This window comes from Pongo pygmaeus, chromosome 10 (assembly GCF_028885625.2).
Source record: "Pongo pygmaeus isolate AG05252 chromosome 10, NHGRI_mPonPyg2-v2.0_pri, whole genome shotgun sequence".
Taxonomy (NCBI): domain Eukaryota; kingdom Metazoa; phylum Chordata; class Mammalia; order Primates; family Hominidae; genus Pongo; species Pongo pygmaeus.
Window position 1 is genome coordinate 122,395,841 of NC_072383.2, and position 14,458 is coordinate 122,410,298.

The 14,458-nt window shown below is 41.6% G+C and overlaps 1 protein-coding gene across 6 annotated transcripts in view; it reads left to right on the plus strand.

The window, feature by feature from the left end:
* The window catches only part of GTF2H3 (general transcription factor IIH subunit 3), a 28,799-nt gene extending 14,584 nt beyond the window's left edge, over positions 1-14,215 (plus strand). For 4 of the 6 annotated variants that reach the window (XM_054444121.2, XM_054444117.2, XM_054444118.2 and 1 more), the window contains 9 exons: positions 2,557-2,619; positions 4,103-4,132; positions 4,278-4,306; positions 6,533-6,607; positions 7,380-7,433; positions 11,106-11,174; positions 11,385-11,520; positions 11,635-11,671; positions 11,755-14,215. In XM_054444121.2, the coding sequence (XP_054300096.1) occupies positions 2,557-2,619; positions 4,103-4,132; positions 4,278-4,306; positions 6,533-6,607; positions 7,380-7,433; positions 11,106-11,174; positions 11,385-11,520; positions 11,635-11,671; positions 11,755-11,824 (563 nt within the window). In that variant the 3' untranslated portion in view covers positions 11,825-14,215. The remainder of the gene's footprint in view (positions 1-2,556; positions 2,620-4,102; positions 4,133-4,277; positions 4,307-6,532; positions 6,608-7,379; positions 7,434-11,105; positions 11,175-11,384; positions 11,521-11,634; positions 11,672-11,754) is intronic. The other 2 variants (XM_054444119.2, XM_054444124.2) reach the window with 1 other exon arrangement.
* Positions 14,216-14,458: the final 243 nt, after the last annotated feature.

Here is a 14,458-nt window from a genome sequence, read left to right on the forward strand (position 1 = left end):
TTTTTAATTCAGCACATGATTTTCATCTTTTCTTCCTCTATATGTTCTCATCCACTTTTGCCTTTAATTATCTTTTACATATGGACACTTTCCAACTTTGTCTCTAACCCAGACTTTCTTTCACGCTCAGATGCCTCCATTTCAGCATCCCACAGTCTCTTGACATGGCCCAGGCTAGTCTCATTATCTTTGCTCTCAATCACACCACCATTTCCATTCCCTATTTCTGTCAGCCCGCATCCAAGTAGTTTTCTAAACTTAAAGCTTTCATTTTTAACTCCTCCTCATATCCGACATCTAATCAGCTACAAAAATCTAGTCGTTTAGCCTCAGAAGTGTCTCCAGAATCCCACTCCTTATTGTCATCTTTTTATTTTTCATTTTTAAAAATTTTTATAGAGACGGGGTCTCGCTATGTTGCCCAAGCTGGTCTTGAACTCCTGGGCTCAAGCTATCCTCCTGCTTCTGCCTCCGAAAGTGCTGGGATTACAGGCAGGAGCCACTACACCCAGCCCCCATCCCTATTGTCATCTCTTTTTTTTGAGATGGAGTTTCACTCTTGTTGGCCAGGCTGGAGTGCAATGGCATGTGATCTCAGCTCACTGCAACCTCCGCCTCCCGGATTCAAGCGATTCTCCTGCCTCAGCCTCCCAAGTAGCTGGGATTATAGGCACGTACCACCATGCCCGATTAATTTTTAATATATTTAGTAGAGATGGGGTTTCACCATGTTGGCCAGGCTTGTCTCCAACTCCTGACCTCAGTTGATCCACCCGACTCGGCCTTCCAAAGGGCTGGAATTACAGGTGTGAGCCACCACACCCAGGCTCCATCCCTTATTGTCATCTTGATCAACCTCAGCATTATTGACATTTTGGTCTGGATAATTCTTTGTTGTGGCAGCTGTCCTATGTGTTATAGGATGTTTAGCAGCATTTCTGGCCTTGGGCCATTAGACACCATAATATCCCCCAGTTGTGACAACCAGATATGTCTGCAGACATAGCCAGATGCCCCCTGTAGGGCACATTCACCCCACGTTTAGAGCCACTGCTCTAGATGATTGTTATAGCTTCTAACTGGTTTTCTGACTCCTGTCTCCCCAGTCAAGTCTGCACTCAGCCTCCAGAGTTATCATCTTAAAAATCAAAGCTGCCATTCCTGGGCTTATAGGCCTTTCCTGGCTCCCTGCTGCCTGCAGGTGATGGTTTCCAAACCTTAGCCTGAATCAGAATCACCTGGGGCAAAAGACAATTCTATAGAGACAGAAAGTTGGTTAGTGGTTGCCCAGAGCTGGGCAGAGACTGGGGAGTGATTGCACATGGGCCCAAGTGATCTTTTGGGGTAATGGAGACTGTTCTAAAATTGGATTGTGATGATGATTGCATAATTGTAAATTTACTAAAAATAATTGAATTGCATACCTAAAAGTACTTTTAGACCAGAATTTATGGTTTGTAAGTTATAAACCTGTTAAAAAATCAGCTGGAAGGCTTGTTGAAACAGTGTCAGGCCCCACTCAAGTTTCTGATTCACTGGATCTAGGGAGGTTCCGAGAATTTATATTTCTATTACAGTCCCAGGTGGTGCCCCTATAGCTGGTTCCAGAATCTCACTTTGAAAGTCACTGGCCTCCAGGATTAAGTTTCAGCTCAGCTTCACAGTATAGTGTTCAAGACCTTTTCTGGTCTGACCTCACCCATGGGGTGTCAGTTCTCCTGGACCAGCTCTAAGCTGGCTTGCATGGAATGTCAATCTGAGCTCCTTGCCCTCTTGAACTGCAGTTTTAGGATTTTGATATCTTGAGTGACTTTTTTCACCCAAGGCACCAGACAAGTGGCAAACTCCTCCCTGCTTCTCATGGCTAGAGGAAAGAGCTTCTCCAGTCTTCCCCGCACTGGCTGAGTGCGGAGAGTGATGGGAAGGAGGGGATGGTGGGAGAGGGAGGGCAAGGGGGCCTCAGAGCCTTGTGTCCTGTCCGGGCTGCTAGACTTCTGCGTGACATTTTGTACCCCATAGATCATGAATAAACTGGAACCTTTCCAAGTAAAGACAGGATCTTTTTGTGTGTGTATGTATGGTAAAGTACAAATAACAAAATTTGCCATTTTACCGATTTTTAGAATTTTTAATGTAAAATTTGCTTACCATAAAATTTACCATTTTAACAGTATTTAAGTATACAGTTCAGTAATGTTGAGTATATTCGCCTTGTTTTGCAATCATCACCGCCACCCATTGCCAGAACTTTTTCATCTTTACAAACTGAAATTCTGTACCCGTTAGACACTAACTCCCTGTTCCCCCCGGCCTCCCGCTAGCCCCTGAACAAACACCAGGATGTTTTACATTGAGAAAAGGTTAAAAAGTTGCTTAGTTAACCATTACCAAGAACACATTGCTATGTTTTTAAACCTAGTTTGAAAATGTCTTGTTTGATTTCATTTATGAAGAATGCTTTGGTTTGAAAGCATATTTAGTTCAAGAAAGCACCCAATGATTTTAGTTCAAGAAAGTACTTAAAAATTCCCTTTTAATGTTTTCTGTTATTTGCAGGTGACATAAAGGGTCAACATACAGAAACTTTGCTGGCAGGATCCCTGGCCAAAGCCCTTTGCTGTATCCTAGGTGTCTGAATCATTTAGAAGGTGTCTTCTGTAATAAACATATCTTAACTTGTGACATTTCTTAGGATCTTGGGTGCCCATTACTGGGACGTGTGAGTACTCTGAAGTGGAGGGTAATTTTTTAAAAAATAGTTTATATTGGCTTTGAATTTTTTTTTCTTTTTTTGAGACAATCTCACTCTGTCGCCCAAGTTGGAGTGCAGTGGCACAATCTCCGCTCACTGCAACCTTCGTCTCCCAGATTCAAGCAGTTCTCTTGCTTTAGCCTCCCAAGTAGCTGGGACAGGCGCCCGCCATCACTCCCGGCTAATTTTTTTTGTATTTTTAGTAGAGATGTAGTTTCACCAAGTTAGCCAGGCTGGTCTCGATCTTCTGACCTCGTGATCCGCCCGCCTCGGCCTCCCAAAGTGCTGGGATTACAGGCCACTGTGTGTGGCTGGCTTTGAAATGTTTATTAAGACAAGCTGTAAAGGCCGGGCGCGGTGGCGCATACCTGTAATCCCAGCACTTTGGAAGGCCGAGGCGGGCGGATCACGAGGTCAGGAGATGGAGACCATCCTGGCTAACACAGTGAAACCCCGTCTCTACTAAAAATACAAAAAAATTAGCTGGGCGTGGTGGCGGGCGCTTGTAGTCCCAGCTACTAGGGAGGCTGAGGCAGGAGAATAGCGTGAACCCGGGAGGCAGAGCTTGCAGTAAGCTGAAATCACGCCACTGCATTCCAGCCTGGGCGACAAAGCGAGACTCCGTCTCAAAAAAAAAAAAAAAAGAAAAAAGATAAGCTGTAAAAACTGGAAGTGGGGAAGAGTGAGAAAACTCTAGCTTCTCCATTATGTCTTTCTGCCTTCAGGAAACACTGCTTCAGGGTGCTTTCTTGTTTCTTATTTTGATAAATTAAGAGTTTTTAAACATTTTCATTTTCTTCTTGACTTGGGAACAGTGTTTGATTTTTAAAAGCCGTTTAGGAGCCCTGAAGCTTAATAAATGAGTGGCTACTTCTCCATAGGTGAACGGGTTGTTTTGCATGTAGCATAGGGCAATACCTTTCCATTTTATCTGTGTGACGTTTTCTCAGTCTTATGGCATTAATTTTTTGGGGGATGGGCAGTATTGAGTGATTATTTTGTCCTAGAGTTTGATGTGGGTTGCCTGAACATCTTTGTAAATCAATACTTGTTGTCCCAGGATTCAAATTTAGGACATGGTAGATAAGAATAGGATAGTCAAGTGTTGGGAATTTTAATTTTCTGGGATAGGGATTATATTTTGGTTAGATTACAAAGTCCAGTTGACTGCAGAGTTAGGAACTGAAAACCCCAATCACTCTTGTGTATTTATCTTGGTAAGTGGAGCATTTCCCTTCTTAGCTAGGTAGATGCTGGGTTTATTTAAAATTGGAGGTTATTTTTCTTTTTACTATAAATATTTATGAAGTAAAATAATATTTTTGTATTCCTTAATGTTAAGAAATTAAGACATTCATAGAATGAACAAGGAAATTAAAGGTAAGAGCCTGCGTTTTCCTATGAGAACTGTAATCCTACTTATTTTACTAGTATGTCTTTGCTAGACTGTTTAAAAATTGGTTAGGAAACCATATATGATTAGTAAGATTTAGTTAAATTTTTTTCTGCTTTTTTCTCTTTGTAGATAATCAGGAAATGAAATCAAGGATATTGGTAAGATAAAAAAATCATTACTTTTTTATATGACAACTATAATTAGAAAACATAACAGGAGGCTGGGTGTGGTGGCTCACACCTATAATCCCAGCACCTTGGGAGGCCGAGGTAGGCAGATCACTTGAGGTCAGGAGTTTGGGACCAGCCTGGCCAATATGGTGAAACTCTGTCTCTACTCAAAATACAAAAATTAGCTGGACATGTTGGTGCATGCCTATAGTCCCAGCTACTTGGGAGCCCGAGGCAGGAGAATCGCTTGAACCTGGGAAGTGGAGGTTGCAGTGAGCCAGAGGTTGCAGTGAGCCGGAGGTTGCAGTGAGCCGAGATCGCACCACTGCACTCTAGCCTGGGTGACAGAGTGAGACTCCGTCTCAAAAAGAAAAAAAAAAGAAAACATAATGGGAAATAAAACCCATTTATAGTAGGAGCAAAAAATGTTAACTATCCAGGATTCATTTAACAAGCAATGTGTAAAACTGATGATAAGGAAAAGTAAAATTCTGAGAGCGATAGAAGAATAAATGGAGAGCCATATTTTGTTCTTGGATGTCAGTTTTCCCAAAATTACGCTGTAAATTTAATTTACAATCTCAGTCAGAATATCAGGGAGGTTTTTTTTTTCCTGTCAGGGTGGGGAGATTTAAAAAAGAAATTCAAGGCCGAGCGCGGTGGCTCACGCCTGTAATCCCAACACTTTGGGAGGCCAAGGTGGGCGGATCATGAGGTCAGGAGATCGAAACCAACCTGGCTAACATGGTGAAACCCCGTCTCTAGTACAAATACAAAAAATGTGGCAGGCGCCTGTAGTCCCAGCTACTCGGGAGGCTGAGGCAGGAGAATGGCGTGAACCCAGGAGGCGGAGGTTGCAGTGAGCCGAGATTGCGCCACTGCACTCCAGCCTGGGCAACAGAGCGAGACTCTGTCTCCAAAAAAAAAAAAAAAAAGATATGCCAAGTAATGAGATATTCATTGTTTGTTGCTTAGCACAAATGAAAAAGCTGGCAGTTCCCAGGGTTGATGGTGATGTCGGGGATTGCTTATTCTCATGCGTTGCTGATAGGAGGATAAATTGGTAAAAATTTTTGTGGGGTGCATTTTGGTAATCTGTGTCAAAATTAAATGTGCATATACTTTAGTAATCACTGCTTATTTTCCGGAGGTAATTAGAGAGCTGTGCAGAGGGTATATGAGGGTGTCATCAGAGCATTGTTTAAAACTGAGAATTGGAAACTGCTTAAATAGTGGAAATTTATGAAGTCCGCAAGGAGCGTAGTATATATTATAATTCATTGACATTAGAATATTTTTTCCCACATATATTGTGGACTGAAAAGGCAGGTTGCAGAATGCTAAGTAATCATCTTGATACGTGTGAGTGTGTGTATTTTGGATGTGTGTGTATTCTGGGTGTGTGTATGTGTGTATATTTTGGATGTGTGTGTGTTTTGGCTGTGTGTATGTATTTGGGGTGTGTTTGTCTGTTTTGGGTGTATTTTGGGTTTGTGTGTGTTTTATGTGTGTATTTGGAGTGTGTGTATTTTTGGGGGTATGTTTTGGATGTGTATTTTTTGGGGGTGTGTGTATTTTGGTTGTGTGTGTGTGTTTTGGGTGTGTGTATTTTAGGGGTGTGTGTACTTTTGGGGTATGTGTATTTTGGTTGTGTGTGTGTATTTTGGGTGTACATACCTGTGTATTTTGGGTGTATGTGCATGTGTGTGTATTTTGTATGTGTGTGTGTTTTGGGTGTATGTGTATTTGGGGTGTGTGTATTTGGGGTGTGGGTGTATTTTGGGGTGTGTATTTTTGGGGGTATGTGTGTATTTTGGGGGTGCATGTGTATGTTTTGGGTGTGTAGGTGTGTGTATTTTGGGAGTGTGTATTTTGGGTGGGCAGGTGTGTGTATTTTGGGGGTGTGTGTGTATTTTGGGTGTATGTGCGTATTTTGCGTATGTGTGTGTTTGTGTTTTGGGTGTGCATGTATATACCTGCCCACGTAGGTGCTCTCCAGAATGAGTTCATCAGACCCTTACGTGGACTGTCCTTGGGTGGCAGGATTTGGGGGGAAATGTTACTGTCATCTTTATAATTTGGGTATCATTTAACAGTGATAAATGGGAAGACAAACTGGAATAATGTTGGTTGTGGTTCGCAGTATATTGTGTGACATTGGTGTGAGAGGACTGGGATGTGCCTGGGCGGAGTTAACATGACTGTGATTTTTAGGTGATTAAGGCTGCAGAAGACAGTGCGTTGCAGTATATGAACTTCATGAATGTCATCTTCGCAGCACAGAAACAGGTGAACTGAGAGCCTGCCATTTAAAGGATTTGTTTCATAACGAAGGAGTCAGTTTCATTTTTTGAATGCTCTACTCTGAGGTATTCTGACTACGTAGCGTTATGAATGGACGAGGAATCCAGAATCTGTATTATGTTCTAGTCTTTTCTCTATTTTGGGTCCTGGACCACTTGAGCATCTGATGCATTCCCAAAACAATGTGCACTCAACCACAGTTTTGCATAGAGTTTCATGGTATTCAGGTAACCTTTAGCCCATCCTTGAACCCCATGCCAAGAATCCCTGGTTTGACAGTTTGCTGTATAAACCTTGCCTCAATTTCTTTATCTTTTTGCTGTGGTGAAGCTGTAAAAATTCAGTATTTTTACTTTGCAAAGAGCTGAAATGTTCAGATGAAGTATAATACATTTTCTTCTTTGATGTATTTATGAAGAAAGAAAACCTCCTTAAAATTTCAGTTTTAATGTAAAATGCTGCTATAGCCATGCATAATGTTCTCTGTTGTGGAGTGGCAGCATGATGTAGTGAAAAGAGCCTGGACTTTAGAGACAGGCCGAGTGGGGTGACAGCTTTCCCACCCGCTGGCTCTGTGACCACAGCCCAGCCATGTCCTGGGTGCTTCAGCTGCCAAATGCAACTATCTGCCATGCAGAGTCATGTTGCGTATTGAGTGAGCTATTTTAAGCACAGAGTATGGCATGCAGTAGGTTCTCAGTATAAGGTACTCATTATTGTTATTATTCCTGTAATATTTTCAAAATGTTTCTTTTAGAATATTTTGATTGATGCCTGTGTTTTAGACTCCGACTCAGGGCTCCTCCAACAGGTATGTTTTAAAACCATGCTTTGTGTGGGTGGTTATGACAATTAGTGATTTTTATATTGATTACAATTTGAAATGAAAGAGCTTTGGGTATATTGGGTTAAATAAAACATGTTATTGAGCCTAATTTTATCTATTTCTTTCCCCCTTACGTATGGAGCTACTGGAAAATTTTAAATTACATATTGCTTGCGTTATATTTCCATTGGGCAGCACTAAAAGACAAAAACTGAATTTTACTTTAACCCAAAAGGGAAACAAAACTCTAAAGTAAGTCTGAAGAAATTACTGAGTTTTTGTGAGATGTTTTTTGTCCACAAATGTTTGCTAAAGGATCAGTTACAAGCACAAAACTGTGACAAACCCTGAATTTAGGTTACTGCTGGGGATGAAGGATGGGGAGAGCGAGGTCCAATGGGAAAATTCACAGGCTTCAAAGGTTCTGAGATTGTACTGTTTCTTCAGCTTGATCGTAGGTATATGATGTTCATTTTATTATTTAAACCATACTTACACATTATGTATACAGACTCTTGTACATATTATATTTCAGTAGTAAAAATTCAAAAAATTTGAATTCATTTGTTAGCAACACATTTCAGTCTACACATTGTCTATTAACTCCAAGACGATCTTGTCTCTGCCATGAATTCACATACCAGCTCTACCTCCTCGGCCCTCACATTCATTTCTCTAGTCCAGTCCCAGACTCTCCTGAGTTCCAGACTTGCAGAATCAGCCGTGTACGTAGTACTTCCTCTTGGACGTCTGGCACGCATCTTCAGCGTCATGTGTCCAAAGCAGAGAGCTCTTGGTTTGTCCTCTCAGCCTTTTCCTGCTCCACTGGTAGCCCCATCTTCCTAAGTGGCAGTGCAGTTCACTCAGCAACTCAAGCAAAAACCTTGTCTCTTCTCTTCTCTCGTTTCATAACCATGAGCAAATCCTGTTGATTCTGCCTTTAAAATACATCCTGGCTGAGCTTGGTGGCTCATGCCTATAATCTCAGCACTTGGGAGGCTCAGGCGGGTGGATGACTTGAGCTCAGAAGTTTCAGACCAGCCTGGGCAACATGGCAAGACACCATCTCTATAAACAATACAAAAAAATTAGCCTATCATGGTGGTGCATTCCTGTAGTCTCAGCTGTTTGGGAGGTGGAGGCAGGAGGATTGCTTGAGCCAGGAGTTCGAAGCTGCAGTCAGCTATGATCATGCCACTGCATTCCAGGGAAACCCTGTCTCCCTCTTTAAGAAAAAAAAAATGTTGAAAGTTGGTTCTCAGAACAGCTGTCAGAACGAAGCTTTCAAAATACAAGATTGGTGCAAAAGTAATTGTGGTTTTTGCCTTTTTTTTTTTTAACAATAAACACTGCAATTACTTTTGCACCAACCTAATATAAATTAGAACCTGTTGCTCACTTGCTTAAAACCCTCCCATAGCCTAGCATCATACGTCGACTAAAACCCAGAGTCAGGGCCTGCCAGGGCCTTCCAGATGCTGCTTGCTGAGGCTCCTGGGAACCTTTTGCCCTGCATCTTCCACACTCTCCCTCTTCAGTCCGTCCCCACCGCCCCCTTGCTGTTGCCTGAAACAGGCCTGCTTCGGCCAGAGGGGCGCTGCACTTTCTGTTCTCTCTGCTTGCAAGCTCTTCCCGCAGGTGTTTGCATGGCCTACTCCCTGCCTGCCTTCAGGTCTCTACTTCTGTGCCACCTCCTCAGAGAAGCCTTCCCTGACCACCATTGTTAGTGTTACTCCCTCTCTCCTTAGCCTACTTTATTTTTCTTCATAGAAATGATCATAACCTATAACATTATTTTTGCATTTACTTACTTGATTTACTCTCTGCCTTCTCCACTAGAACCTTAACTTCACGAGGATGGACACTGATGTTTACGGCTGTAACCCTGCACAGTGCTCTAAAACAGTTGTTAAATGTGTAAATGAATCTAACGGACCAACTGAACCAGGACTGTACTATCAGAGGAGCCTCAAGGTCCTAGCATCAGAGCTAGGATTTTCAGTGTAAACGGAAGCAGTGCTGTGTCAAAGCGAGAAAGCTGTGTTTATGAAATGAATAGATGAATGATTGTTGGGAACAGCCATTAACATGGACAGGAAACCTTAGTGTCAGCAACCAGGAGAGCTTGAGTGTTTTGTGTCTTTGGAAAACTCTGAAGATAGCAAAAGTTTAGAAAAAGAGGACCAAATTCAAGAGTGTTATTTTTATTTTATTTTATTTTGAGACAGTCTTGCTCTTGCCCAGGCTGGAATGCAGTGAGTGGCATGATCATGGCTTACTGCAGCCTCATCCTCCCCAGCTCAAATGATCCTCCCACTCAGTCTCCCAAGTATCTGGGACCACTGGCATGCACTACAATGCCTGGCTAATTTTTTAATTTTTTGAGATGGAGTGTCGCTCTTGTTGCCCAGGCTGGAGTGCAATGGTGCGATCTCGGCTCACTGAAACCCTAACTCCTGGGTTCAAGTGATTCTCCTGCCTCAGCCTCCCAAGCAGCTGGGATTATAGGTACCCACCACTACACCCAGCTAATTTTTGTATTTTCAGTAGAGACAGGGTTTTACGCTGTTGGCTAGGCTGGTATCGAACTCCTGACCTCAAGTGATCCACGATTACAGGCGTGAGCCACCGCGCCCGGCCTAATTTTTTAAATTTGTTGTAGAGATGGGGTTTCACTATGTTGCTCAGGCTGGTCTTGAATTCCTGGGCTCAAACAGTCCTGAAGCCTTGGCCTCCCAAAGTGCTGGGATTATAGGCACGAGCCACCGCACCTAGACAAAAAAGTGTTATTTCTTAAAGAGAACAGAATAAAGCCATCTCACAGTTTCTTTTTACATAATAAAATTAACAAAATACAATGAAAACAAATCTCATAAAAATTAAAAATTTTTGTGCTTCCAAGGGCACCATCAAGAAAGTAAAAGACAACTGGGAGAGATATTTGCAAATGATCTATCTGATAAACGGACTAGTATTCCAATTATATAAAGAACTCTTAAAATTCAAAAATAAGATAACTCATTTCAAAGTGGGCCAAGGATTTGAACAGATATTTCTCCAAAGATCTGCAAATGGCCAAGAAGCACATGAAAAGATGCTTAATATCGTTACCGACCAGGGAGGTGCAAATCAAAACCACAATGAGCTATTACTTCACTCCACTAGGACAGATGTAATGGAAAAGTCAGCTAATAATAAATATTGGTGAGGATATAGAGAAATTGGATCCCTCCTGCATTGCTGCTGGAAATGTAAAATGGTATAGCCACTTCAGGAAACAGTTCAGAACTTCCTCGAAAAGTTAAGCATAGAATTACCATGTGACTGGGGAAACCCCGTCTCTACTAAAAATACAAAAATTAGACAGGCATGGTGGCACGTGCCTGTAATCCCAGTTACTCGGGAGGCTAAGGCAGGAGAATCACTTGAACCCAGGAGGCAGAGGTTGGAGTGAGCCAAGATTGTGCCACTGCACTCCAGCCTGGGCAACAGAGCAAGACTCTGTCAAAATATAAAAATAAAAATAAAATAATAATAATTTGCAGTGTCATATCCTCCTCTGATTTTGTAGACCTGAGGCATTGCTCATGAGAATCTCATTCCTCTGGAAACCCTAGGTAAGTGTGAGTTTGGCAGCAAGCCCTCTATGTCTTGCAGGCTTGTGACATCACGGGAGGACTGTACCTGAAGGTGCCTCAGATGCCCTCCCTTCTGCAGTATTTGCTGGTAAGGAGACAGCAGCGGCGACCCTGATGCCTGGAGGGAAGGATGACCTCTGTGTCCTGGGAAAGGAATGGAAGCAAGATGGCTGGTGCTAGTACTCAGGAGAAAGGAATAAATGGAGGCCTTGGAGTTCCAAGGCCTAGAAGGGTGGGCTTCACCTTATTTTTTTCCCATGTTTTAAATAACAGTTTCTTTTGTTTGTTTGTTTTACAGTGGGTGTTTCTTCCCGATCAAGATCAGAGATCTCAGTTAACCCTCCCACCCCCAGTTCATGTTGACTACAGGGCTGCTTGCTTCTGCCATCGAAATCTCATTGAAATTGGTTATGTCTGTTCTGTGTGTTTGTCAAGTAAGTTAATGTACCTAGTTTTCCTTTTTTTCTATGTTGGGGGGCAGGAAAACAGTTTCTCAACTGTGTTGTTTTTCAGCCGCCCTATTGTCTCTTTTTTTTTTAAATTTACAGTATTCTGCAATTTCAGCCCCATTTGTACTACATGCGAGTAAGTATCTTTGAGATTGTGTGGGTGGCTAATACTTCACAGCTCTAGAACATTAAAAAATGTTTTCCTCTCTGTAATTTCAGGACAGCCTTTAAAATTTCTCTGCCTCCAGTACTCAAAGCCAAGAAAAAGAAGCTGAAAGTGTCTGCCTGAGGATAAAATACTTTCCCCATCTTTTAGAGCTGTTAGTAGAAATTATATAGCAGATTCTTTGTTGGGAAGACTGAAAAAAATAAAGATAGGTATAGGATAATTTTTAATGTGGTGACCTTACAGAAAATATTTCCCAAGCATCATTTTCATCCTGTGCTTCTGGAGGACTGATTTGTTTGAGGGAATCATTCTATGCAATATATCCTAAAATGTTCTATGACTGGTTTCTGTCCCGAAAGGGACAAGAAAGCACATGTTTGTGGCTTTCATTTTTTTAATGGGATGACTATTAGTCAAAGTCAGCTTGTCATAACTGATCATAGGCTTTCTAACCTACTACCTGAATCCAGGTCCTCACTGTGAAATGCATGCCATGCGAAATTTGAACGTAGCTTTGGAAAAAGGGACTATTTGTGGAGTAATGGCATTAATCAACATAGAACATCTTATTTGAATCAACAGTTAACTTCAGTAGTCATGTGAATAAAATTCTTGTTGTCTAAATTTAGACAGCCTCAGATATTTGCAGATATTTACTTTTTGTCTGATATCAGTACATATTTGGACAAAGTCATCTAAATAATAGTTTGTCACCAGATAACTACAAAATCTCATTTTAAATGAGTAAGGAGAACATGTGCAGAAGCAAATTTTCTTCAAACTAGTTGTGGGAAGAGCTTATATGTGAAAGCTTATGACTGGTTTTGAGGGAGAACTTACTGGGGAAAATGGACTCTGTGTTAAGTATGGTTTTCAGATAGAATTCTTTCCTTTTTTAATGGGGAAAAAAAATCCACATCAATATTGAAACTGCACCTGTAATCCCAGCACTTTGGGAGGCTGAGGCCAGAGGATTGCTTGAGCCCGGGAGTTCGAGAGCAGCCTGGGCAGCAAAGTGAGACCCCATCTCTACTAAAAATTTAAATGTATTTATTAAAACTGTTCTCTAGAAGCTTTGGACTGAATCCCAAAAATGTTTATAAGTTCAAAAGCAAAAGTATTTGTAATTTCAACAACAAAAAATGTATTTCTCTATGTAATCTTGAAATTATTAAAAGTCCTTTTAGCTTCTAGCACATATTTGTACAAAGAGTTTAAGGAATGGTGGCTGGTTTGGTTTATTTTTTAAAAATGTTTACTGACGAGGCCGGGTGTGGTGGCGCACCCCTGCAATCCCAGCATTTTGGGAGGCCGAGGCAGGCAGATCACAAGGTCAGGAGTTCAAGATCAGCCTGGCCAGTCTGGTGAAACCCTGTCTCTACTAAAAATACAAAAATTAGCCGTGCGAAGTAGCAGGCACCTGTAGTTCCAGCTACTCGGGAGGTTGAGGCAGGAGAATTGCTTGAATCCGGGAGGCAGAGGTTGCAGTGAGCCAAGATAGCGCCTCTGTACTCCAGCCTGGGTGACACAGCGAGACTCTATATCAAAAAAAAAAAAAAGGTCGGGCGTGGTGGCTCACGCCTGTAATCCCAGCACTTTGGGAGGCCAAGGTGGGCGGCTCACGAGGTCAGGAGTGGTCAGGCTGGGTTTTTTGTTTTGTTTTGTTTTGTTTTGTTTTGTGAGACAGAGTCTCACTCTGTCGTCCAGGCTGGGGTGCAGTGGTGCAATCTCGGCTCTCTGCAAGCTCTGTCTCCTGGGTTCATGCCATTCTCCTGCCTCAGCCTCCCAAGTAGCTGGGATTACTACTCTACTGAACCCAGGTGGCAGAAAGTCGAGACCATCCTGCCCAACATGGTGAAACCCTGTCTCTACTAAAAATACAAAAATTAGCTGGACGTGGTGGCAGGTGCCTGTAATCCCAGCTACTCGGGAGACTGAGGCAGGAGAATCGCTTGAACCCAGGAGGTGGAGGTTGCAGTCAGCTGAGATCAAGATGGCGCCATTGCACTCCAGCCTGGGCGACAAGAACGAAACTCTGTCTCAAAAAAAAAAAAAAAAAAGTGTACTGACAAAACCCATTGTGTACAAAACTTTGTATGTAAGGAAGATTTTAATTTTCTCTTTATACAAGCTGAGTCATATTTAAATAATTTGATGTTGGCTTAGATAATTTCAGATAGATTTTATATTCTGGATTTGTGTTTTTGTTAACAAATATACAAAGACTGGTGATCACTTTGCAAATATTTGTTAATCCTTGAGTTTGAGAACCTGTCTTTTAAAAATAATACTTAATATTTTGTATACTAATTAAGTGTAATGGAAATCACAATTTTAAGTCTAGGAAATAAAGTATTATATATACTTTCAAACAAGCTAGCAAGGCTTTTATTATTACTTTTTTATTTGAAATGTCTTATATATTTGGTTAGTTCTGTTTAACTTGTTTTTAACTGTTGCCCTTATGAGTTATTTTATATAAATTTTTACAATAAAATAATTTGATTTTCATATTTGGTTGAATTATTTCCTTTCATTCATTGTTTATCTCATGCTCATTCAACTCTTCTTCAAATGTGTACTTTTAAACTGCATTTGGTCAAATGCCAGACAATTTTTTATTCAACTCTGAAGAACTTTAATTTCAAATCTTGGTCTGCGTGCAGTGGCTCACGCCTGTAATCCCAACACTTTGGGAGGCTGAGGCAGGAGGATCACTTAAGCCTAGGAGTTCAAGACCATGCCCTGTCTCTA